Source organism: Zootoca vivipara, chromosome 6 (assembly GCF_963506605.1).
Source record: "Zootoca vivipara chromosome 6, rZooViv1.1, whole genome shotgun sequence".
In the NCBI taxonomy this organism is placed as follows: domain Eukaryota; kingdom Metazoa; phylum Chordata; class Lepidosauria; order Squamata; family Lacertidae; genus Zootoca; species Zootoca vivipara.
This window is the reverse complement of record NC_083281.1, coordinates 5,194,680-5,219,754: the sequence shown is the minus strand read 5'-3', so window position 1 is coordinate 5,219,754 and position 25,075 is coordinate 5,194,680. Positions and strand designations below refer to the sequence as shown.

Here is a 25,075-nt window from a genome sequence, read left to right as displayed (position 1 = left end):
TTGAATTTATCTTAATGCTGCTGGCGTTTCCAGCTCTACACAGCTATTTCCCATATATTCAAAAAACGTTTCCCAGTCTTCTCTAAACGTATGTTCTTCTTGTTCTCTTAGTCCAGGCATGTCCAACAGGTAGATCGTGATCTACTGGTAGATCACTGGACGTCTGCGGTAGATCACTGGTAGATCATTGGCTCCCCCCAAAGAAGCTGAACAACTGAGGCTCCCCTAAAAAAAAACCTCAACAACTTTGACCCGAACCCCCCCAAAATTGGCCTTCCTAAAAAGGGGACCCAGGTGGCGCTGTGGGTTAAACCACTGAGCCTAGGGCTTGCTGATCAGAAGGTCGGCGGTTCGAATCCCTGTGATGGGGTGAGCTCCCGTTGCTCGGTCCCAGCTCCTGCCAACCTAGCAGTTTGAAAGCACATCAAAATGCAAGTAGATAAATAGGAACCGCTATAGCGGGAAGGTAAACGGCGTTTCCATGTGCTGCTCTGGTTTGCCAGAAGCGGCTTTGTCATGCTGGCCACATGACCTGGAAGCTATACGCCGGCTCCCTCGGCCAATAATGCGAGATGAGCGCGCAACCCCAGAGTCGGTCACGACTGGACCTAATGGTCAGGGGTCCCTTTACCTTTACCTTCCTAAAAAAAGCTCAACAATTTTGACCTGAACTCCAAAAAAGGGGCTAGATCACTGCCAGTTTTTAACTCTGTGAGTAGATCGCAGTCTCTTGGGAGTTGGCCACCCCTGCTATATGTTAAGCCTGCAAGTTGTGCATATTCCGTCAACTTAAGTTGCCATTCTTCTATAGTTGGGACTTCACTCGTTTTCCATTTCTGGGATAACGAAACATGGGCCACAGTAGTAGCATACATAAATAACCTTTTTTGAATAAGTAACTAGCTCAGTTGTCTCACCCTAATGGGCAGCAGGTCTGGAGGGCTCCGAGCGGAAGACTTCCCCAGCCCTATGGAGATCATAGAATCGTAGAGCTTGAAGGGACCACGTAGGTCATCTAGTCCAACCCCCTGCAATGTAGGGTCTTTTGCCCAACGTGAAGCTCGAACCCATGACCCTGTGATTTAGAGTCTCCTGCTCTACCAGCTGAGTTATATTGAATCTGGGGCCTTCTGTATATGAAGCAGGTGCATCTACTGCTAAACTATGGCCCTTCCCCTGAAAATAAAAAGCAAGATTCCAGTCCTCGTGATTTTGAATGAAGGACTGATTTCAACGGGAACCTAGGAAGCTCTGTGAATAGACATCTAAGCTCGGTACTGTCAACATGGGTGGGCCGTAGGTTTCCAAGGTTTCAGGCAGTTTAAGCAATAAAAGTATCGGTAAAAAAGAATCAACGGCAATAGTTTTGAGGCTTTCGGAATGCCAGGATGGCAACAGGCTGAAGACAGGTTAAAACTCTCACCGACTTTCTGAACATCTCAGCAGGCTTGTCTAAACAAACAATGATTTCAGCCGATGCCGAAAAGGGCACGGCGAAGGCACCTGACTGATCTCAAGAGGCAGGGAGTTCCAAAGGGCAGGTGCTGGCACACTGCAAGATTGAATGGATAAAAGTGCCGGTTCTGCCAATTGAAGTGGTCAAGCAGGCATATACAGAGTTCGGTGATCTCCTAGGTAAACTGGTCCCAAGCTGTTAAAGGCTTTTTATATCGTAACAGTAACACCTTGAACTTGCCCCAGAAGCAGATCAGTATTGGAAGTTATTTTTCTTCTGCTTCCTCCCGGCCTTTCCTCTTTCTTTCTCTTACCCCTCTTCCCCTTTATCCTTTTCTCCCCTATCTCTCTCTGGACTCAGCTGCAAATAGAATGTTTTAAGTGTGTTTTACATGCATTACACAAATGGGACACGTGATTGCAAGCTTAGTGGCAACTTCAATTTACAGTGGTACCCTGGGTTCTCAAACGCCTTAGAACCCAAACACTGCAAGCCCGGGGGAAAGTGTTTCGGATTGCGAACTTTTTTTGGAAGCTGAACGTGCTCCATTTTGAGTGTTACGCTTCCGTTTTGAGTGTTACGCTGAGATCTGTTTGTTTTTGCTATTTATTTTGTGTTTTTGTTTTTGCTGCTTTTTGTTTTGTTTTTGTGACTGTGTGGAACCCAGTTCAGATACTAATTGACTGATTGTGTGACTGCAGTACATTGTTTATTGCTTTCATTTTGTGGATCAATGGTAGGGGTTGTTGTTAAAAGTCCGGGATGAATTAATCCATTCTGCATTACTTTCTATGGGAAAGCGTGCCTTGGTTTCGGAACGCTTTGGTTTTGCAACTGACTTCCGGAACGGATTAAGTTTGAGAACCAAGGTACCACTGTAATTTTCTAAGTGTTTTTTTTTAAAAGCATTTTCATCGTGTTTTTTATATGTGTCTAGATTCCACCTCTATCACTCTTTTTTTACTTTTGGCTTGTGTTTTTATTTAGATTAGCCTTCGATAAAAAGATATTTGACGATAACCTTTGTATTTCTTTTCCCAAACTTCAAAGTGCCTTACCTGGGAGGCATTGAAGCTCTTATCTAGGTCCTCCAAAGGCTTTGCTTTCCCCTGTGAGTGTTCCTGCCGCTGCTCTTCCTCAGTCTCTTCCCGCACTCCGTAGTTCTGGGAAAGAATCTCAGCCAGGTTGAAGCGGTGGTCACCTGAGCCCATAGACACCACTGCATGGAACAACGGTTGGAACAGTTAAGCAGGTTCATTCCGAAGAACGCTCCTTACACTAGCAGCGACGTATCACCAGGGCTGGGAGTTTCATTGATTAAAAAAGGGGGTGTTGCTTTTGCAAAAAGGCCCTTCGAGGCACGCCGCCATGGCAAGGGAAATTTGCAGCAAAATATAGCAAAGGTTGGAATTTTAGCAAAATATAGCAGCAAATTTGCAGCAAAATACAGTCGTACCTTGGATCTCACACGCCTTGACTGCTGAACAAATCGGTTCCCAAACGATCGAAACCCGGAAGTGAGTATTCTGGTTTTCGGAAGCCGAATGTCCGGCGTGGCTTCGGTGGCTTCCAATTGGCTGCAGGAGCATCCTGCAGCTAATTGGAAGTCGCACTTTGGTTTCCAAACATTTTGGAAGTTGAATGGACTTCCAGAACAGATTCCATTCAACTTCCAAGGTATGACTGTATAGCAATGGTTGAAATATGCAGCAAAATATAGAAGGGTTGAAAAAAAAAACTTAAAAGGAGAGAGTTAGTCGAGTCAATCTAAATGTAGATCAAAACAACAGTCTGATGTTGGGCAATGATGCCCGGGGTTGGGCACCTTTCCTAGGGGAGGTGATTCTGCAAGGCGTGGAGCCACCACAGAAAAGGCTCCGCTACAAACACCACCGCTAGGGTACCATTCCATCTCTTACCAAAGGGGGGTATTAGAAACTCAGATAATATAAGGCTAAGTTAATTGTCAAATGCCACCTTGAACTTTTATGTTTGCCACAATGGAATGTCTAGGCTTCTCTCCCCATTTTGCTTTCCTTATACTTGTTTACCTACTTAATTTATAGAGCTGCCCTCTAGCAGAAGGACTCTAGGAAGCCCGTGGGGTGTAGTGGTTAGAGTGTCAGACTAGGACCTGGGAGATCAGGGTTCGAATCCGCACTCCGTCATGGAGCTCACTGGGTAACCTTGGAGTCAGTTCACAGCCTCTTCACCTACCTCACAGGGTCGTTGTAGGGATTAACTGAGGAGGGGGGAGTGAGCCATGTACTCCTTGGAGAAAAGGGTGGGAGATAAATGCAATAAACAAGTTCTTCTGGTGATCTGCTTAAGAACGCTGGGGGGTTGGCCGGAGGAGACGTCAGTTGCCAACCCAGCACCCAGAGATCTCCACGTGTTTGCAGTTGGACCCGTGTCAGTCGCAGAACGCACCTGGCTAATGTCTAACACTGTCCCTAATCTAAGAAGAGGAATTCCCCCTGTCTTGGGAGGAATTGTAAACAAGAGACATTCTTCCATCTCTCGCATCCCTCCATTTCAGGAAAGGGGAATGCCTTTTCTGAACAGATAGGGAGTCGGGACAAGTTCCTCACGCTGGTTCAGAGCCAATGGAAACCAGGGACAAGGTGGATGCTCAGCGACCTACCTTCCCGCAGAGGTGAGAGCCAGGTGACGGAGGAGGGGGGAAAGGCAGAAGGCCTGCAGCACCTGGGGCGCTAGGTAGATTCAAGATCTCCGTACCTGCCGTGGTATGAAGGCTGGGTCTCCCAGGACATAAGTTCCGCGCAGGGTAGGACACGACCCTTGGACTCTGCCTCCCAACTGAGGCCTTAAAAAAAGAAAAGCAGGACACATGGTTAGTATTTATCTATGCCTTTCTAGGATTTTCCCTCCTCGCCAACTTTCGGGTGTGTGTGTGTGTGTGTTGCATGCTCCTATTGACTGTTGTGTTTTCAGCTGTTTCAATTTATGCCATGAACTGCCTGGGGTCCCGCACTGGGAGCCGTATATAAAATAAAATTGACGGGATGAAATTAAAGCCACTTTAACACCACACGCCCAAAGAATACCAGGCTTTCGTGGTAAGGAAGGCAACAGGAAAACACACTGGAAAAAGGTGGGATGGCAACTTTCGATTCCCAGTGGCTGACACTGAGAGGCGCTCACTGCGTCCAGTGACCCTTCCTCATTTTCTCCTTCCAACCATCCAGTTCCCCTCCACCTTCCCTGCCCCAGTCTTAATTCTCCACCGTTCCTTCACAATAGTCAATGGGCCCCGAGCGGTTTTAAGAAGCACACAAAGGAAACAGTCACACCTTGCCGCAGAAGGGCATCGACATCGAAAGCTGCCCAGCCCAGTGTGAGCATGTCGCAGGGCACACCTTGCCCTCTTAAGAAGAGAGAGCTTCTGCGGAGATGGAGCGCAGGATTTTACAAGGCAACCATGGGAATAAAAGCTCCCTGCCTACCAGGAAAACTTTGCAAAGGAGGCTGCCTCCCAACTTAAAGGCAGGCACTCAACATGTGCTGCAATGCGCTAGTCCCTGGTGTCTCATTATCGGCCGGCGGTGTATTCTCACTAGAGACCACCCTGTCTGCTTGCAGAAAGAATCCAATGGATGCCAAGAATGGGAGTCAGAACAAGAGTTTCGACCCGAGAGTTTCCACGAGAGTCTCTCCTCCTCTCAAAGCAGGGGCTGGGGTTTCTTTGCAGCTATTTTATTTATTCATTGAAGTTATCCCCCACTTTTATTTGGAAAGTTCTGGGGGCGGCTCAAAACTAGACATGCACCAAATCTGAATACTGGAAATCCTGTAAAAACTCTTCCTTGCAGAAGATTTCCTCCAACGTGCAATATTTTCCCATGATCCGTTACTAATATATCCCTGCTTTCTTTTTTCAACAGAAGTCGAGCTTCCAGGGGTTCCATTGCAGAATCATCACCTAGGCAGAGATCCCACCAAAATGTTAACAGTTACAGCGCGTCTTCCCTTCTTCGTAAATGTATACTTTTTTTTTTAAAGGAAGCTGCCTTCTCAGTCCACCTAACTCAATATAATCTACACCAGTGTTCGAAACTCCCATTTTTCTAGGTGCATTTTGCGACAGGGAATTCCATTAGCGTGAGCAATTTCTGAGTTCTGGGCACAGTACCGCGCCTAAGATTTCAGATTAAAACTGCAGAGTGGAAGGAAAGAAGGAGCTTTTACCGCCTCCCCACTTCTAGCTACTCTCTGTAGACTGGAGAAGAGACCCTCTTAAGAATATTAGGGAGGTGAGCAGGGGAAAGACTAGACCATGTGAAAAATGAACAAAATATTTTCGTTGCAGTTCATTCATTTTCAGCTTTGTATTCTTGTTATTAAAAAGTGCACCTAAACATTCCGTTGTTACACCCATAACCTAGGTTTAAGGCACCATTGAGCTCCTAGCTTTCATATCTCAGTTTCTAACACTAGTCTGCAGGGACTAGTAGCGTTCCTCCAGGATTCCAGGCAGGGTTTTCGTAAGTAACTTTTGAGTTCATTTTTTGAGGGAGGGAAAGCGACTAATAATTAATACCCTGGCTTTGGACACTTTGCACGCAATTTTTTTTTAGGACACACCTTATTTCTGTAACTTCTGAGCTGCTGGAGCAGTTCTTAATACTGCGCTTTCAATACTAATATTGTGTTTAAATGGCTGTAACCCACCCTAGGAACTTAAGATTTTAAATTGTGATTAAAAATAACGAACCATGATTCAGACAACCAAAACGATGAGAAGGTTCTGAGGACAAACTCTTAACTTGGTGATCATTCAGTGTTCGTCAGCGGTGGTGGCAGATTTCAGAGGAGTCTTGGGTCACATACCCTGAGTTGAGGCTCCCTTCCCAAGTGAGCCGAACTTCACGGTCAAAGCCAGGGTTAGAAACTCAGATATATAAGCTAGGCGCCAAATGGCTCCTTAAACCAGGGTTACAGAACGGAACGCCTAGTTGCCATTTTGGGGGCTGGGCAGCTCAAAAGTTGTATTTTTCAATACGACTTTTTGGCTCCCGAAATTCATTCTGATCGTGCGGATGAAATATAGAAATTCTACAGGGTGGGGTACGATTGTGTGAAGATGGTCCAGATCCAAGGATCCCCCAGGCATGCACCTCCAGGTAGTGGAGAAGTCAGGCCGCCAGCCATCCTGGCACCCGGGCATCTTCACTTGGTCGCAAGGTGCAAAATGCGCCTGGCGAATTTCGGATGCCGGTCAGAGGCATTAACGCTTCTGAATAGTAGTTGCTGGAACCACAGGAGGGGAGAGAGCTCTTGCATTCGGGTCCTGCAGGCATCTGTTTGGCCATTGCGAGGAAAGGATGCTGGCCTGATCCAGCAGGGTCTTCTTATGTTCTTATGAGAGCACAAGGCAAGCAGGGAGTATTAAACCCATCTCCTCACTCCTGCATTTGCTTGCTTCCATGTTCCAAGCCATTGTTTTAGAGGATCGCCTGAATGCAGACCCTGCGGTTCTGTCTTCATTTGAAAACAACAAAGTGATTTCCGCTCCGCTACTGATGCGGTAGGGAACCTCCGGATGTTGTGGGATTCCAATTCCCATCAGCCCTGGTCAGCATGGCTTAACGGTCAGGGATGATGGGAGTTGTAGTCCAGCAACACCTGGAGAGAATGAACCCAGTTATATCCCAGCGAAAACCATGGGCCCTGAGCGTTAAGCGTGTTCTTAAGGCTCCAGTCTGTTCTTGGGCGGGCAAGGAGCGGCTCTCGCTTAAAGAATGTGTTTTACCATTTCCACCATGGTTCCATCCCGATTCCTGCGAACCTCTTGAGGCACTTTCACAGCTACAACCAGCACGGGACAAAGAGGGTGATGATGGGCTCTTGATGCCACACAATGTCAGCATTCTCATGGACATCGAGGTTCCACCAGAGATGATCTCCCAAACCTACAAAGCTGGCCCAACCTCAGTCACAACACCCTCTCCCTGGATATCATTGTCCCACTCTGGGAGACCTTACAGCAGGGGGTGTCAACGTCTCCATTGCTGCCCTCTGACAGATTTCGGGTTTGTCCTCCAAGTTTAGTCCAGATAATATTGTATTTTGTGGGGAAACAAGGCCGATCCTGGCATTGAAGTTGCCTCCCAAGACAAGCTGAGGGTTGGGTGACAGAGAGTCTATACCTTCAAGTAGTTAGTCAAGTTTTTCCGAATATGATCTCAGGTCCCCACAAGACTTTAGGGTGTCAATGTGGTGCCTTCCACATTTTTTGGGGACCACAACTCCCATCATCCCTGTCCATTTCTGCACTAGCATAGGACGATGAGATTTGTAGTCCCCACAACTTCCGGAAGGTATTGCATTGGACCAAACACGTGTGTGTCTGTGTTTCTCAGGTGAAGCACATGGCACTGGTGGTGAGATTCAGCACCCAAATCAGAAGCATGGGCAGAGTCCATTTTCAAGAACCGAAGTGACCTCTTTGTTTACATCTGCGTTCTGCACACCCCCAAAAAACTATTCAGGGTAGAGAGAGCAAATGTATAGGGCACGGAAGCCAATGAAGGCAACTTTTAAGTGAAACACTCACAATCCAACGTGATTCCTCCATTATCACCAATTTTCTGTTTCCTTCAAAAACAAAACAAAACAAGAATCCCTCTACCATTTTCTAATCATCACTTCTCAGTCATTCCCATACTATCTCAGCCTCCACCTGTATCCCCCAAACCCCTGCAACCCTCAAGGCAGGTCCCCTAACATGACCCAGCAGCAGCAGCCTCCACCAAGGGATCCCAAACAAAGTTGGCTTGACCCTTCGAAAGCACCTGCAGTTTAACACCACCCTTAATTCTTCACAGACCTAGTTGCATTAGGGTTCAGCCCCCAAGTGTCACCAACCATCACAACATCTGTTTCATTTTCATCTCTTGCACCTTGCTCGATAAGTCACTTTGGGGTGTTTTTTGGGTGGGAAGTGATATATATGCACATTTAACAGGCCTTAAATCACTCTTGGGATGTTGCCTGCTGCCTCCTTAGCCTCTTAATTCCTGCCCCCTCCCCAAAATGTACCGTATGGCTTTTTTCAGGGTCGTTCCCGTTAGTTCCTCATCCCCCCCCAAAAGCATGGCAATTCGAACTCTCAACCTCAGTTCCAGCCACACCCCTTGAAACTCCTCTCAAGTCGCAAGAACTTCGCTCCACCAGCTTGACCCCGCAAGTGCTGCAGTGCGACCCTCGAAGTCTCAGCTGGCCCCGAAACACCCCAGATGTGTTCCCTCCAGAGCCCCAGCTGTTTTCATTGCTCTCCTGTGCAACCCCAAATGCTTGCTCTATGCAACCCCCAGAATTGCACCGTCTCCACCAGCAACTTCCCCTGTGACCTAGCAGACTACCCCCCTCCCCAAAGCCCTCTGCAAACCCAAGTCTTTACAGGTATAAGCTACATGCACCCCACAAAATTCCAGCTGCTACACAGCCGCTACTTAACCCCCCCAAATCCAATGCAAAGTTCTGCAGGCGCCACTCATAAAACACACGTCTCTGAACCCCTAAATCTATGCTAGGCTTCTCACAAGAACCCGAATTGTCTCCATAGTCACCAGCTGCCCCCTAAGCCATCGCTGCCCCCCATAAAAGCATCACCAGCCCAACAGCACCCTTGCGCCCCAACTGAACCCCCACAAAAAAGTCCAGCCACTTCACAACTAGCAGCAGAACCCCCAAGTTATTGCTGCGCCCCCCCGCCAAGAAAAGCCACGGCCCCCACACCTCCATTCCTGCACCCCAAAGTTTTTACTAAGACCTCCCCCTAGCACATTCCTGATTCTTCATAGCCAGGGGCTGCACCCCCAAATCGTTGTAGCGCCCCAGAACCCCCGCCCAAGGAGCTCCAAACTCGTCACATCAACACTCCTGGGGCCCCTAAGTGTGGGTCGAAACCCCCCGACTCCCCCCACCCAAAAAACTCCAGCTGCCAAATCCTTGTTGAGCCCCAGAAAAGTCGTAACTGCTCCATCCTCGCCCCTGCACCCCATTAGCCCTTTGCTGCCCCCCTCAAAAGTCACCCCCCAAAATAAGATGCACGTCTTCACCTGCCCACGTCAGTCCTACCTGGAAGACCCCCCTTAAAAAAAACCACACACCCCACCACTTCTCCCTCAAGCAGCCCCCCCAAAACAAATGCAAGCACCACCCCTCCCCCACCTCGGTGCCCCCTCTCCCGATTTTGGGGGTGGAGGGGATGGAGGAGAGACCCGACTTTTCTCCCCCCCCCCGCTTGACACTCAAACACACACTCACCTCCGCCATAGCCGAGAGTGCGAACGGCCGAGGGGGGGGGAGAGCCCCGGATGTGGAGCCGCCCGCTGATTGGCTGCTACGCGCAGGAGATAGAAGCGGGAGGGGGAGGAGGCAAGAGGGAAGGGAGGGGGGTAAATTCTAGGGTTGGGGGGAGAGAAAGACGGGAGGGGAAGGTGCGATGTAGGTGAGGGAGAAGGCAGGTGAGGAGCGGCCGAGGTGAAATGCGAGGTGGGGTGAAAGGGGGAGCGAAGCGGGGTGGATGTGGAGGGGGGGCTGAGGTAAAACGTGGGGGGGAGAGGGGGAAAGTGGAATGAGAGAAAAGTGGGGAAGCTGAGGGGAAATGATGGGGAGGGTGAAATGGGAAATGAAGGGGTAAATATGGGGAGAACTGAGGTAAAATGGGGGAGGGGGAGGTAAGAAAGTGGGGGTGTAAAGGAAGAGTGGGGAGGCTGAGGTGAAATGCGAGGGAGGGCGGAAAGGGAAATGAAGGGGGTGAATATGGGGAGATTTGAGGTAAAGTGTGGGGTGGGGTAGGGGGAAAAGTGGGAATGTGAGAGAAAAGTGGGGGGACTGAGTAAAATGCGAGGGAGGGTGAATGAAGGGGTGAAAATGGGGAAAACTGAGGTAAAATGTGGGGAGGGGAGGGAAGAAAGTGGGACTGTGAAAGAAAAGTAGGGAGGCTGAGGTAAATTTTCCTAGGACAGTTACGTTAAAGGGAGAAATGTGGGGAGATCTGAGGTAAAATGTTCAGGGGAGATGAACAAAGTAGAAATGTGAGGCAGTTGGAGAGTTTCAGGTAAAAAGTTGCAAGGGAGGGAGATTTTTTTAAATTAAAAAAACCTCATAAATATGAAATAAAAGTGGGATAGCTGAGGGAAAATACAAATGGAAGGAGATATCAGTTTTTTTAAAAAAAAAATACTGCTGTTATCTTGTATGCCACCTTGTTATATTTCATATTAAAGTGCAGTTTATAAATGAATAAATAAAATGGGATGAAACAAAAATAAATGGGAGAATAAATAAAATGGGATGCACACTTCTTCACATACCTGTGCATGCACACGAAAGCTCATACCAATGACAAACTTACCGGTAGTTGGTCTCTAAGGTGCTACTGGAAGGATTTTTAAAAAAATTTTGTTTCGACTACGTCAGACCAACATAGCTACCTACCTGTAACTAGTAAAATGGGATGAGTAAAGGGAATTATGGGAAGGACAAAAGTGGGGGGAAGTGTGGCGTAGTGGGAATTGCTGAGGTAAAAGATGCGGTGATTAGAGAGAAAGGGTGTTGGAGAGAATACAGGGGGCAATATGTGAGGAGTTAAGGGGCGGGAATGGGGGTTGAAACAAAAAAAGGATAGCTTGAGGTTTTTTACATGAGATTGAAGGATGAATAAAAAGGAAGAGAGTGGAGAATTGAGGTGGGAAAGAGATAGGGACAAAAGTGGAAAGTTGAGATAAAATATGTTGTAGTAAAATATGTTGTATGTATGGTGCTGGAGGAGACTCTTGAGAGTCCCATGGACTGCAAGAAGATCAAACCTATCCATTCTGAAGGAAATCAGCCCAGAGTGCTCACTGGAAGGACAGATCCTGAAGCTGAGGCTCCAAGACTTTGGCCACCTCATGAGAAGAGAAGACTCCCTGGAAAATGACCCTGATGTCGGGAAAGATGGAGGGCCCAAGGAGAAGGGGATGACAGAGGACGAGATGGTTGGACAGTGTTCTCGAAGCTACGAACATGAGTTTGACCAAACTGCGGGAGGCAGTGGAAGACAGGAGGGCCTGGCGTGCTCTGGTCCATGGGGTCACGAAGAGTCGGACACGACTAAAAGACTAAACTACAACAACATGTTGTAGTAGGGAAATAAGGGAGATGAAGCTTTGGGGAATAGTAAGGGAAGGGAACAGTGGAGGGGGGAATTGAGGAGGAGGAGATAGGGCAGGAGCAGAAAGCTGAGGTAACATGAGGAGGGGAGAGAGATGGGGACTAAAGCAGGCGGTAGAAAGCAAAGGGGCAAAATGTGACGGAGGAAGGTGTCAAGAGGGATGAATAAGGGGGTGCTGCTGAAGGAAATTAGGGAAGGGTGGCCTGACTGATGTGTACCATTAATGGCTCGTTGGGAATGAGTGTTTTTTTAAAAAATTGAGGTAAAATATGAGCCAGTGAGGTGAAATGTTTCAAAGAGGTGAAAAGCGGAGGTAAGTAGGGGGTTTTAGTTGTAGAGGAGAGCATTGAGGTAAAAAGTGTCAAAAATGGGAAGACAGGTAGGGTGTTCAGGGGGAAAATAAAAAGAGAAGCAAGTAAAATGTGAAGCTTGCTGAGGTACGATATTATGCGGTGAAGAGTCAAACTGTGGGGAATTATTTCTATTGTACCCTAAAGTCACCATGGCATGTGGAAGCAAAAAAGAAAAAAAAGATGGTGAGGTGAGAAGGTACTGTTACAAAGTATAAGGCAGTGAGAAGTGGAAAGGCATTTGGGGCAAGGAGTAGAAAACTAAAAAAGGTGGGAACTGAATGGGGAAAGAGAGCGGAGATGATTTTAAATTCACTATTTTCATTGGTTTTCTTCCATCATGGAACCGAGGGCAGGTAATCGGTCTGTAGCATAGACATGCTAGACCCCAGGCCTGTTTAGCTTCAGCAAAATTTACTCAGGTGCCTTCAGACTAGGGCCTGGAACATTGGGTTTTCTCAGATGCTATCCTATGCAGAGTAGACCTTTTGAAATTGACAGATAACTGGAATTGAACTCCTTATGATGAGGAGAGCTAGAGTTCTAAGAGATGAGGGGAAAGTAAAAGGTGAGAGGTGAAGCCAAATAATGTGGAACTAGAAAGCGATATGTCTGAGACAGTGATAGGCAGTTCTCATTTCGTTAAAAAAAAAGGATGGGAGTTGAGACCTCCTGACAGGTGGCCTGCTCTCTTCTGTCTAATCCAAGTCATGTGGAAACCGATGTGGTCATTTTTGTGAGTGAGAAGATGGTACTTTACACATGCTCAGAAGCACTTCACATCTGTACCTTGTCTGCAAGATACCCTTGCTTTTGGCATTGAGCCCCATCATTCAGGAAGCATATTGACAGCTTGGAAAGATACACACACGTAAAATCCAGTACGACTTTTGTACATTAAATGTGAACCATCAAAAATCAGATGCTGGAGACACAAGGTTATAGGATGTGTTGGCCCCATTCTGAGTAGACCCATTAGAAATAATAAACATCACTAACTTAGGTCTGTTAATTTCTTTTAAAAATTAGATTACAACATCTACCAACATCATACACACATAAAGTACCATATCCCACCCTAACCCAGAAGATGGGAGTTTAGACAACACATCCAGAATAACATCCCCAAACCACAGAAAGTTCCTATCCCAGACAGCCACAGAAAGTTCCTATCCGAGTTTATATTAACCAAAGCGTTTTTATGCTTCAAACTTTTTGCCGATTTTATTTTGTTAATTCAATTCCCCCCCACACAAGTGCTATTTTCAGTGAGTTTACCCTGAGCATAACTTAGTTGGATACAAACCAAAGCAAATAGAATAAATAATAAGTAAACTTAGATGTGTATCACTTATCATCACCTTGAGCGCGGTGCTTAGCAGTGGAATCCATTCAACTGTGACTCAAGCAAGCAGCAGCTCTCAAGAGGAGAGAGGACACCAGCAAAACATCTGTATGATGTAAACCATAGCAAGGGGAGTTCCTTAAAGAACCAGATACATTTAGCCTAGAGAAAAGAGGCTCAAGGAGAAATGGGTGAATCAGATTTCCAAATTCTTAAAAATAAATCTGATAGGACGGGGGTGGGGGTGGAAACAGTTTGTTGGATTCACTTTGGGCAGGGCAATCAATCGGAGAGGCAGGATTTGTAATGCGACATGAAGGATTTAGATTCCAAGGTCCAGTGGCCACTTTGGAAACAGGTTCTGGGCCTGACTTCAGATTTTTCTTAGTTGCCCACGTATACTTACCCATGTTCTTCTGACATGGAGGCAGATCTAGGGAATGCACAGATCAAAGCCAGGATCTGACCTGACGAGGTTATTATATAAGAAAACGGTAAAGGACCCTGGATGGTTAAATCCAGTCAAAGGCAACTATGGGGTTGTGGCACTCATCGCTTTCAGGCCAAGGGAGCCAGTGTTTGTCCACAGACAGCTTTCTGGGTCATGTTGGCAGCAGGACTAAACCGCTTCTGGCGCAACAGGACACCGTGACGGAAACCAGAGTGCATGGAAATGCCATTTATCTTCCTGCCACAGCAGTACCTATTTATCTACTTGCACTGGCATGCTTTTGAACTGCTAGGTTGGCAGGAGCTGGGACAGAGCAATGGGAGCTCACCCCTTTGCAGGGATTCAAACTGCTGAGCTGATCAGCAAGCCCAAGAGGCTCAGTGTACTTAAATGATGGAACTGTGGCAGAGCCTAGAAGGGCTCTACTGCTTCTTGCTCCCCAATGACCTTGACCGCAAGGTGTACACATGTGCAGGCGAGGAGGGCTTTGTCCTGAATCCCACTGCCTTGTGCCAACAGTCATGGCCAGGCACCAACAGAAGTGCCAAATGACAAGAGTATGGAAACCTGGGGCAAACAAGACAAAATGATATGCCAGTATAAAATCTCACAGCTGGTATTGGAAGGCAAGTGGGGCAGCTCTCCTGTCACAAGATGCATTACAGTAATTCAGAGCCACGATAGCTCATCCTTTAATGAAACCTGTTCCCTGCAGGTCAGAGATGCAGCAGCAGGCCAGAAGTCCCACAACCAAATAAGAAATGAAATACATCATGGCTTCTTTTCCAGGTCCGAGAGGTCTGGGATCCTTTAATTTGAAATTGAGGAAGAGTAGCATTTACATAACTCAAGCCACTTTGCCTCTTATTCTCACTGGGCGGCTAATTTCGATAATGCGGGGAGAAGGAACGTATTGGAGAGCCGCCTTGGAAACCTTGAGCGGATCGCGTTTGTCAAACGTGTAGATTTTGGGTTTAGAGAGCTCATCATACTTTGCCGCTCCAGCAGGACGGTGGATTAGTTTTCTATGTGGCTCTGTAGGAGTGAACCAAAAGAGAAGCAAAAATGGCTAAATTCGACACAAGCAGCCCTTTCCCCAAAAGGTTCAAAGGTCTGAAGCCTAGAAGATAGAAGCGATGCAACATCACTCACAACCGTTGAGTTTGGGAGCATTCTGCTTTCTTGGGGAAATTCACATTATAGGGCGAAACATGTGGCCAACAAGACTCATGTCAGGATACCTCAGAAATCCTTGGAATATCAATGATATCCTTGGAAGATAAAGGTGGCATATAAATCCAATAAAATTAATATGGAAAGGAAGAAACTTGTGAATGCTAGGTGGCAGAATAAGCGTGAGGAGGCAATGGCACCTCTCATGGGCGGATGGGGAAACACTTTATTTTCATTCTCTCTGCAATCAAATTTTTCACATTTCCCACCAAGTTTTTCAAAAATGTGTTTGACCGCATAAAAGATATGCACCACGAAAGCTCTCACACCACCTTTGGGTCTGTTAAAAAAACTTGTCTTGCCCCCCAGCCTGATGCACATCTATTCAGCAACCCGGTGTTGACATGTGCTGCTTTTCTTCCTGGCCCAGAGGCAAAGAAGGCAGTTGAAGCCCCAGCAAAATAACAGAAGGCAGTACAGTACTCAGGTGTGTGCCTTACTGCGGAGGGTGAGATGCAAAGTAAGTAGTTTGAAAAGTTAGGTGGGAGGTGCCCCCCCCCAAGCAGAAACAAAAGTCTTCCAAGTTGGCATCTGCGATCTGATTCCCCACGGCTTTTCCCTCAGGGCAGGAGGTGTGAAGGTAGCCGTTCCCGCACCGCTCGGCTGTCAGAAGGGGGATCTTGGAAGCCGGTGGGAGCCCTGCTACCAATGCACTTAGGCACCTGTGTTTGTACAGCAATATTCCCATGTTCCTCATCTTCTAAAAATGGTAAGGTTTATTATTTAAGTGAGCGGCAGGGTGGCACAGCTTCCCCACCCGCTTACTTATCAGGAGCCTCCCCAGAGGAGCCGCAGCTATCGTCATCGTTAGCAAGAAGGTGGAAACGTATCTCTTACTCTTTGCAACGGAGGCGGGCACGGTCCTTGGTACGGCTAGAGCAATTATCCTTTGTGAGGGAACAGCGGCCAGTGCTCCTTTGCTCACCTAAAGACAAGAGACAAAGCTAAGGACAGAGGAAGAGCTTGCTGGATCAGGGCAATGACCCATCAATTCCAGCTTCCTGTTCCCGCTGTGCCCAGCCTGCGGTTTCTAGCAACTGGTATTCCAACTGTGGAGGCAGAGCCAGCTCAGCTCCATAAACTTGCCACATCCCCATTTAAAGCCACCTACCATATTTTTCCATGTACAAGACGACCCCTATTTGTTTTGAACCCAAAATAAGGAAACCAACCTTTTAAACATCAAAGAAAACGACTTTGATAATAACAACCCCTCAAAATTGCCCCAAGTCAGGCATAGGAAATATAATAATAATAATAACAACAACAACAAACAACAACAACAACAACATATTATTTGTAACAACAACAACAACAACATCAACAACAATATATTATTTGTACCTCCGCCCAACAACAACAACAACAACAACAATATATTATTTGTACCTCCGCCCATCTGGCTGGGTTTCCCCAGCCACTCTGGGCGGCTTCCAACAAAGATTAAAATACATTCAAATGTCACACATTAAAAACTTCCCTAAACAGGGCTGCCTTCAGATGTTTTCTGAAACCGTTTTCTAAAACTGTTTTGGGACGACAACTCCCATCATCCCTGGTCCTGTTAGCTAGGGATGATGGGAGTTGTAGTCCCCAAACATCTGGAGGGCCGAGTTTGCCTATGCCTGCCCCAAGTTGTTGAGCTCTTTTTTGCAGATTGCCCAGGAGCTCCAACACCCTCCACCCCCTATCATATATTAAAGCATCAGCTGCGGTCACCCTGTAAGGCTTGGCAGAACTCTGTTGACAGAGATGGATTGGCGGATCTGCCAGTTTCTTCATGGCAGCCACAGGAAGGTAGCAACCCCTGACGGCTCCTGAGATCGCCCAAAGTTTTTGGGAATTCACCCTGCAGTAAAGGTAAAGGGACCCCTGACCATTAGGTCCAGTCATGACCGACTCTGGGGTTGCAGCACTCATCTCGCGTTCTTGGCCAAGGGAGCCGGCGTACAGCTTCCAGGTCATGTGGCCAGCATGACTAAGCTGCTTCTGGCGAACCAGAGCAGCACATGGAAACGCCGTTTACCTTCCCGCTGTAGCGATACCTATTTATCTACTTGCACTTTGATGTATGTGCTTTCAAACTGCTAGGTTGGCAGGAGCTGGGACCGAGCAACGGGAGCTCATCCCGTCGTGGGGATTCGAACTGCCGACCTTCTGATCGGCAAGCCCTAGGCTCTGTGGTTACCAATAATCATTTACCAAAATTTTTATTCTTTTTGTAAACCACTCGAGGGGTTTTTTAATGAATGAAGTGGGGAGCAGCCACTGAAAAGGACTGTTCTCTTGATGCGGCCTTCCATGCTGAGGGCACACAAAGGAGGTCTTCAGATGACAATTTATAGTATAAATAAGTTATACTATATGGAGGAAAGGAGAATTCATTATACAACAGCGCCAAGACCAGGATGGTAGGGGCTTTATTAAATGGTCTCCTGGGAGGTCTTCCCAATTTTCAAGTGGTTTGTCCAAACAAAAGCTTTGGTACCACTGAGCCAAAGCATATGACCTCCCAGCCATGGGCAGGTATGCCAAAAGCAGCTGCCCCGTGGCCAGGAATAATAGAATTGTAGAGTTGGAAAGGCACCCAAAGGAGCATTTAGTCCAAACTGCCCCCCCCCCCGCAATGCTGGAATCACAGTTAAGGAAGCAGGGTATACATACCAACGGATAAGGGGGGCGGTTTATTTCCCAGGCAGACCGGTAAGGCCGGGGCTGTGCCAGTTCTAGCAGCCTTGACGACGCCTTCACCTTTAGGGCTGCAGCTTTTACTGGCCACACAGCAGAGGGTCTGGAAGGATTAGGGGGAGAATATACAGTACTGGGAACTTAGCCATATAGAAGAAGAAGAAGAAGAAGAAGAAGAAGAAGAAGAAGAAGAAGAAGAAGAAGAAGAAGAAGAAGAAGAAGAAGAAGAAGAAGAAGAAGAAGACCCACCCACACCTTCAAAAGTCAAGAAGTATAAGGCAAATAAAAGCAGTCTTCAGGGCCGTCTTAAACGCCCGTGCCGCTGTGGTGTGCCGGATCTCTCCGGCGCCCTCCCGCCCCGTTTCCCAGCGCGGTGGGCGGGTGGGCGCAGCGGCCGGCGGGCGGGCAGGCACAGCACGATCTCTCTGGCGCCCTCCCACCCCGTTTCCCAGCGCGGTGGGCGGGTGGGCGCCGCGCGCAGTGCGGCTCCCACAGGCGCAGCTGCGCGGCGGGCCAGCGGATCGGCCGGCCAGTGGGCAGGCGCAGCTCGCGGCGCCTTTCTGGCGGGCCGGCGCCATGGTGCCCTGCGCCACCGGGGGTCTACCTAGAGCCGGGCCTGGCAGTCTTTGTGGCAAATACCCAACTTGGGACTAGTTCACCGTGCCCTATGTATTTAGAACTGGTCATGTTACAGGTGCCACGTAATACCTGCATCAGTTATCTTGCAAACTGCCCTCTTTGGATGAAGGGAAGTCTTGGGACCCTCGTACCTACGGGACCGCCTCTCCTGGTATGCCCCGCGAAGGACCTTAAGGTCCACAAACAACAATATTCTGGAGATCCCGAGCCATAAGGTGGCTAGATTGGCCTCAACTAGGGCCAGGGCCGTTTCAGTATTGGCCCCAACATGGTGGAACGCTCTTTCACAGGAGACCAGGGCCCTGCGGGGTTTGTCATCTTTCCGCAGGGCCTGCAAGACAGAGCTGTTCCGCCTGGCCTTTGGGTTGGATTCAGTCTGACCCCTGTGTTTTCCTCCCTCATGGTTTGGATTTATGGACTACTTAAAATGAGGCTGCATTTTAAATTTTAATATTGTATTTTAATCTGTATTTTAATTAATTGTTTTCTTTTCTTTTATGTCTTATTGTAATTTTATTGGTGTTAGCTGCCCTGAGCTTGGTTTTGACTGGGGAGTGCAGGGTATAAATAAAATTTATTATTATTATTAATTTAATAAATAAAAAGTAAGTAAGAAGACAATCTTTTAGTGTGACACCTTTGGAACTCCCTGCCTATTGACCTCAGGCAGGCACCTTCATTGCCCTCTTTCAGCACCTTTTGCTCGGACAAGAATAATGGTGCATTTTTAGTTTATGGCTGGTCTTAATTATTTAAAATGTTTCATTTTTACTAATTATTTTATTCTTTTTGTAAACCACTTTTGAGGGTTGTTTTTTTAAAACAACAACAACAATCAAGCGGTATATAAATTTTATAAAGAGAAATAAAATATTCTCACTTCTGTCCCATTTTATCTGGTTCAAGAGACATTGCCCATCTAAGGTTAGAAAGATGAAAGATTGGGTGTAAATATTCCTTCCCTCTGAGCATCTCTCACCCTTTATTAGTATTATTTATTAAATTTGTATGTTACCCTTCCTCCAACAATCTCGGGGCATTTCACAGCAGTATCGTAGAATCATGGAATTGTAGAGTGGGTACCACAAGGGTCCACCCCTCTAGTCCACCCCCCTGCAATGTAAGAATCTTTCACCCAATGTGGGGCTTGAACGCTCAGTCCTGAGATTAAAAGGCTCGTGCTCTGCTGACTGAGCCGCTTGCTGTTCTAACTTTGCTGATTCAAGTAACTATGAACTAACTCAGGCATAGGCAAACTCGGCCCTCCAGATGTTTTGGGAGTACAGCTCCCATCATCCCTGACCACTGGTCCTGTTAGCTAGGGATGATGGGAGTTGTAGTCCCAAAACAGCTGGAGGGCCGAGTTTGCCTGTGCCTGATCTACCGTAACTAGGGTTTCTCAGCTCTGCATGAAAATAATCAGCATTCTACATTTGTAATGCTAGTATTTTCTAATGTTTATTTTTAATGCCATTGACCTCATTTATATTACTTTCTGCAATGCTTAAGTTCTGCTAAGCAAAGTGAATGTATTCCCGAATACTCGTCCTTGAGCACTAGATTTTTTGTGTGGAGATATGTAAAGGATTTGCCCCTTCAATGTGGCTGTTGTTACAGAGGGAACTAAGGCGAAAAACCTAACTGTCCAACTTGGATTCTCCTACATAGAAACCAGGCTTAAATTTGTCCCCTGAACAGAGCAAAGTTGTCACACCCAAAACTTGGTGACCTCCAGATGTTTCTTGGTGGTGGCCCGCTGATTATGCAATACACTCCCCAGAAAGGCTTGCCTGATGCCCACTCCATAATCTTTTAGGCAGGTATTTCCTTCTCCCAGGCTTTTTCAGTTACAGTGGTACCTCTACTTACGAATTTAATGCGTTCCGAACACACATTTGTAAGTCGAATCCCATACCGGTAGGAAAAAATTTGTAAGTCGAATCCCATAGGAATGCATTGGGAGAAAAAAATCGTAAGTAGAAACAACCCTATCTAAAAATTCGTAAGTAGAAAAAAATCCTATCTAAACCGCATCCAAGATGGCGGACGGAGCTCCATTCATAAGTAGAAACATTTGTAAGTAGAGTTATTCGTAAGTAGAGGTACCACTGTACAGTGGGAATATTTTTCTGTTGCTCCTTGATTCTTCCACCAAGCTCTACAAATGCATTTTAGCTGCTTTGTCTATGCTGGGTTTGAGGGTTACTACCGTTTATCCTTTTTATTACTTATAATTGATTTCATTGTCCAAAACATTGGCATGAATTTTAATGGGCCTGTAAATCACCCAGAGTTAAATGAGATGCAATGGGCAAAAAAAAAAAAGTTTCAGCCAAAATACATCTACAGTGGTACCTCGGTTTACAGATGCTTCAGGTTACAGGCGCTTCAGGTTACAGACTCTGCTAACCCAGAAATAGTACCTCGGGTTAAGAACTTTGCTTCAGGATGAGAACAGAAATTGTGCAGTGGCGGCGCGACAGCAGTGGGAGGCCCCATTAGCTAAAGTGGTGTCTCAGGTTAAGAACAGTTTCAGGTTAAGAACGGACCTCCAGAACGAATTAAGTTCTTACCCCGAGGTACCACTGTATGTATTTTCTGTTTACAGCTGTTATCCCCCTCAAAAAAGCCCGTCCACCCAGTATGTTGTTTTGTTTGGGTGCTTTTTTGGTCTGGTTACATTCTCCCCCTACCTGTCCCCGCTGAAGTCTGCATTAACCGTTTTGGATCGAGACAGCATTTCCTGCCGCGGAGTTAAGACTGCAAAAGAACAGGTGGAGGAAGAAGGGGGGAAAGAAAGGTAAATAGATGTGAACATTGATATAGCCTTGCCAGAACGTGATCAGATTAGCCCATCTGTGCCAAGAACATCGTCTTCTCCCCTAGCTTGACATTAGGGGGGGCGGGAGAGAAATTTGATTCAATTTTCATTTAAGGGCAAACCTACCTAATTCACCCCTTTTCCAAAACAACATGCAAACAGCAACTCAACCCTCCTTCCAAAATTTGCACTTTCCCGAATTTTGCAATGCAATTCTCCAACCAAGAAAAGCGTACAGAAAAATCCATGTACTAGGATAGAGCATGCGCAAGGCAGCACCTGATAAAGAAAACACTTAAATTCTTTTTTTTATTAAAAAACTTGCCTGGAATTGTTGTTCTAGGCTGTGCCTTAGGTATCTTATCTACCCAGTATACAGAAGGCCTGCAGAAAGAGAAAGGAAGAAGGCATGGAGGAAAAGATGGTTAGAGATGAGTTGGCATAATATCTCCCTCTCCTGCAATTGTGACACCTATTCTGCTGCTCCCTTCAAGCCACTTCTGTTTGGCCTCGGTTTTGGTGTTTATCTGCACCCCCCCACACCTTTTAGTATCAATGAATATTAATTTACAAAGCCCTGATCAACTTAGGCCCGGGGGCACCTCAGAGTAGGGTTGCCACCCATCCCTAGAAAAGCGAGCATCCTTTTTCTTTTCTTTTCACATATTCAAGCTCCTCCTCCTCCTGCAAACTGCGCGAGGAGGGTGGGTCTGGTGGGGAGATCACCGAGATGGTCATTCCCTGAATTGGCAAAGTTCATTCAACACAACAAGGAACCAAGTCACCGACCCAGTCCTTTGGAACTTCCTTTTCAAGCTTTTAAACGCCTGCTGGAAACTTTCCCGTTCCGCCAGGCTTGTGCAGACAGTGAAGAACGCATTGTTCCATCTGATTTTAACATTTCTGCATGGTTTCTGCTGTCTAATTTAATGTGCAATTGTCGTAAACTGCTCTGATGAAGCAGGTGCTGGTGAGGGAGGGATGGGCAGAACTCCCTCCATCCAGCCCATAGACCTCGCCTGGCAATGCCGTTTCACCAAAACTGTGGGCACCTCCCATCATATACAACGTCAGGCGCTGGGCAGTTAAGAGGTTCAGCAGCCAATGAATGATCAGGAACCTTAAGGTGTGTCCCTGATTCTGCCTTGGCAAGGGAAGTTTGCGTGACAAAGTCCTTGATCTAACCTGCAATCCCTCTTCCCAGGGAACACTGGGAATTGCAGCTGTACGAGGAGAATTTGGGTCCGCCGACAACTTTCAGCGCTCGTAAGAAACTATACAGCTCCCAGGATTTGCTGAAAGGGAGCCATGGTTCTCCAGGGTGGAAGATCTTCTTCATGCAATACATGAATAGGCTCCTCATGAGGCCGGAGGAACATCGCCTGGCTATTGTTTTATTGATTTAATATGCTTTACACGGCTTTGAGATTTTTTTATTAAAAATACATAGAAATATATAGAAAATTTTAAAATTTTAAAAATAAATAAATATTAAATAGCTCAACTATGGACCTCACTCCCACATGATGGCAGGGATGGCCACCAACTCAGATGGCTTTGAAAGAGGATTAGACCAAGTCGGGTGGGGTGGGGGACAGGACAAGTTTGTCAGTGTCTCCTCGCCATGATGGCTCCGCTCTGGCTCCACGGTCAGAGGCACTGATACTTCAGAACACCAGTTGCCAGAAGCCAGCAGGAGGAGAAAGTACTCTTGTTTGTGCCAATCCTGCAGGACTCTTAATGTTCTCTAAATGCACAGTGCAGATAAGGCCACAGCACAATTTAGCTGGATGCAACCCTGGAAATGCTATGTGAAAACTTAAAATGGCGGTTGCTTCTGTGGGTGTTGTATACCTGAAGGAGCGTCTCCACCCCCATCGTTCAGCCCGGACACTGAGGTCCAGCTCCGAGGGCCTCCTGGTGGTTCCCTCACAGCGAGAAGCAAAACTACAGGGAACCAGGCAGAGGATAGATATTAACAACTATCCGACTTTTAGAAGACATCTGAAGGCAGTCCTGCTTAGGGAAGCTTTTAATATCTGATGAATTACTATATTTTAATGTTTTGTTGGAAGCCGCCCAGAGTAGCTGGGGAATAAAATTATTATTATTATTATTATTAGTCCAGCAACCAGGCTCTCACCTGCAGAAGACGGTTTGGTGGATAATTTTCGGCCGGGCAAGGATGCTGATACGGTCTTGCTCCCGAGCCCATTTCGGAAGCATGAGTCGACAGGGCACCTGACTCCGGAGACCTCCTAGAAAGTGCTTCAGCCAGCGGCAGCCAGCAATTATATATATATATATATATATATATATATATATATATATATATATAATTTAAGTTGACTGATTGATTTCCTCAGACAACCCAAAAATACATAGTAAAAAACAAAACATACAGAGCAAATCTTGAATGTGAGTTTAGTTCCATTACTACTTGTCGATGTCAGATGTAGAGACAGCAACATGGAAGACCAAAGGAAACAATTTATAATAGTTCAACCTAGTGACCAAGTGTGTTTAATCTATTTCTTCCCTTTATATTCTGCGGGGAGTGGAGACTGTCGGCTTTTAGGAACCATGGATGAGAGCTGGGACCAAAGGCGGACAGACTACCCCAGAAGGAGCACAATGTGTCCCCCACCAGGGGTACTAACCCTCTAACACCCCAAGCCCATACACACTCTAAACCAGGTGAGGGTAGCCGATGGGTCTCAAACCCTTGGTGAGTTAGGGACTTCCCCTGCCTACAAAGAGAAGACTCCAGAGCAGAATTCCCTGAATTCTGCGCTGACATCCAACCAAGACAAATTGGGTCCGTTGGTCAATATATGCCTTAAAATATATTCACACTTCTTTATGTTTGGCACCAGAGAGGTGTACTTTTAGGGTTTACCCTAATTTTTGTGACCGTAACTTGCTTTAAACTTTAAATTATTGCAACTTGCCCCAACTTGCCCTTATTCCTGCATTGCAGGGGGATCGGCTAGGTAAGTGTTTCTCGACCTTTTCCCGACCGTGGCCCCCTTCCGACCTTGTTTCCTCCCTGTGGCCCACTCTGTTTTCTCCACTTCTCACTTCCCTCCATTGCCCCCTAATCTTGTGCCATGACCTCACCCCCCCCCCAATTTACATGATTTTCACCTGTGGCACCACTTGGAATATCTATGGGGGGGGGCCCCAGGGGCCCATATGGTAGGACTGCCATATGGACATATCTGGGGTTCATCTTGTCGGAAATTGCGTCTGCGTGGAATTTCCAAAATCAGTAAAAATGTCCGGGGGAAACCCAGGCATATGGCAAGTGTTGTTCTGTGTCCAGATTTTCATTTTTTGAAATATGGCAACCCTAATATATGGCCCCCAGTTGAGAGACATTGGACTAGATGATCCATGGAATCCCTTCTGGCTGTACAATTCTATGATTCTATGATTCAAAGGGCAGGTTGATAATAACAATACATTAGTGTGTGTGGGGGAATGTATTGTTAGGGGAACTTGAGTGCACCTTAGTCAAAGCTACCTGCAAAATTTGGGAAAATTTGCTCTAAAACGTTGGTTAGCATTGGGACAGGGTTTTAAATTAAATCTTTTTAAATTAAATTGCAAATTGCTGCAGAAATGAGAAACCAAAATTGACAGATGCACTCATTCTTACTCAAGCATCAGTGCCACCACCACTCCGTCCCCATTCCCGATCAAATTTTTTAAACCGCAATACGTTTTAGGGTGTTTTACAGCTTCAACAGTTCTGGGGAGGTTGGAGGTTGAGTCACAAATCTAGCAAGCCCACCAATGCCATTTTATAAGCCTATCTAGAAAACTGTCATTGGTATAAACCTTATATTAGAAAATATATACTGTACCGTCTTATTACAGTATTTGAAAATGTTAATACTGACC

General features: G+C 46.6%; 2 protein-coding genes across 4 annotated transcripts in view; both read right to left on the bottom strand.

The window, feature by feature from the left end:
* Window positions 1-9,784, bottom strand: part of MIER2 (MIER family member 2) — a 30,344-nt gene extending 20,560 nt beyond the window's left edge. Inside the window, exons 1-3 of one of the 3 annotated variants that reach the window (XM_035120740.2) lie at window positions 9,749-9,784; window positions 4,196-4,283; window positions 2,515-2,675 (exon numbers count right to left, since the gene is read on the bottom strand). In XM_035120740.2, the coding sequence (XP_034976631.1) occupies window positions 2,515-2,675; window positions 4,196-4,283; window positions 9,749-9,757 (258 nt within the window). In that variant the 5' untranslated portion in view covers window positions 9,758-9,784. Of the gene's footprint in view, window positions 1-2,514; window positions 2,676-4,100; window positions 4,284-8,033; window positions 8,832-9,748 lie in introns of those variants that run through there. The other 2 variants (XM_060275338.1, XM_035120741.2) reach the window with 2 other exon arrangements.
* Window positions 9,785-14,635: 4,851 nt separating this feature from the next.
* Window positions 14,636-23,395, bottom strand: SPMAP2 (sperm microtubule associated protein 2). The gene is made up of 6 exons (XM_035117237.1): window positions 23,313-23,395; window positions 21,495-21,553; window positions 21,042-21,108; window positions 17,686-17,812; window positions 15,859-15,946; window positions 14,636-14,823 (listed from the first exon to the last, which is right to left on the bottom strand). Exons 1-6 carry the CDS (start codon window positions 23,393-23,395, stop codon window positions 14,636-14,638), a joined length of 612 nt encoding a protein of 203 aa, XP_034973128.1.
* Between the last annotated feature and the right edge of the window lie 1,680 nt (window positions 23,396-25,075).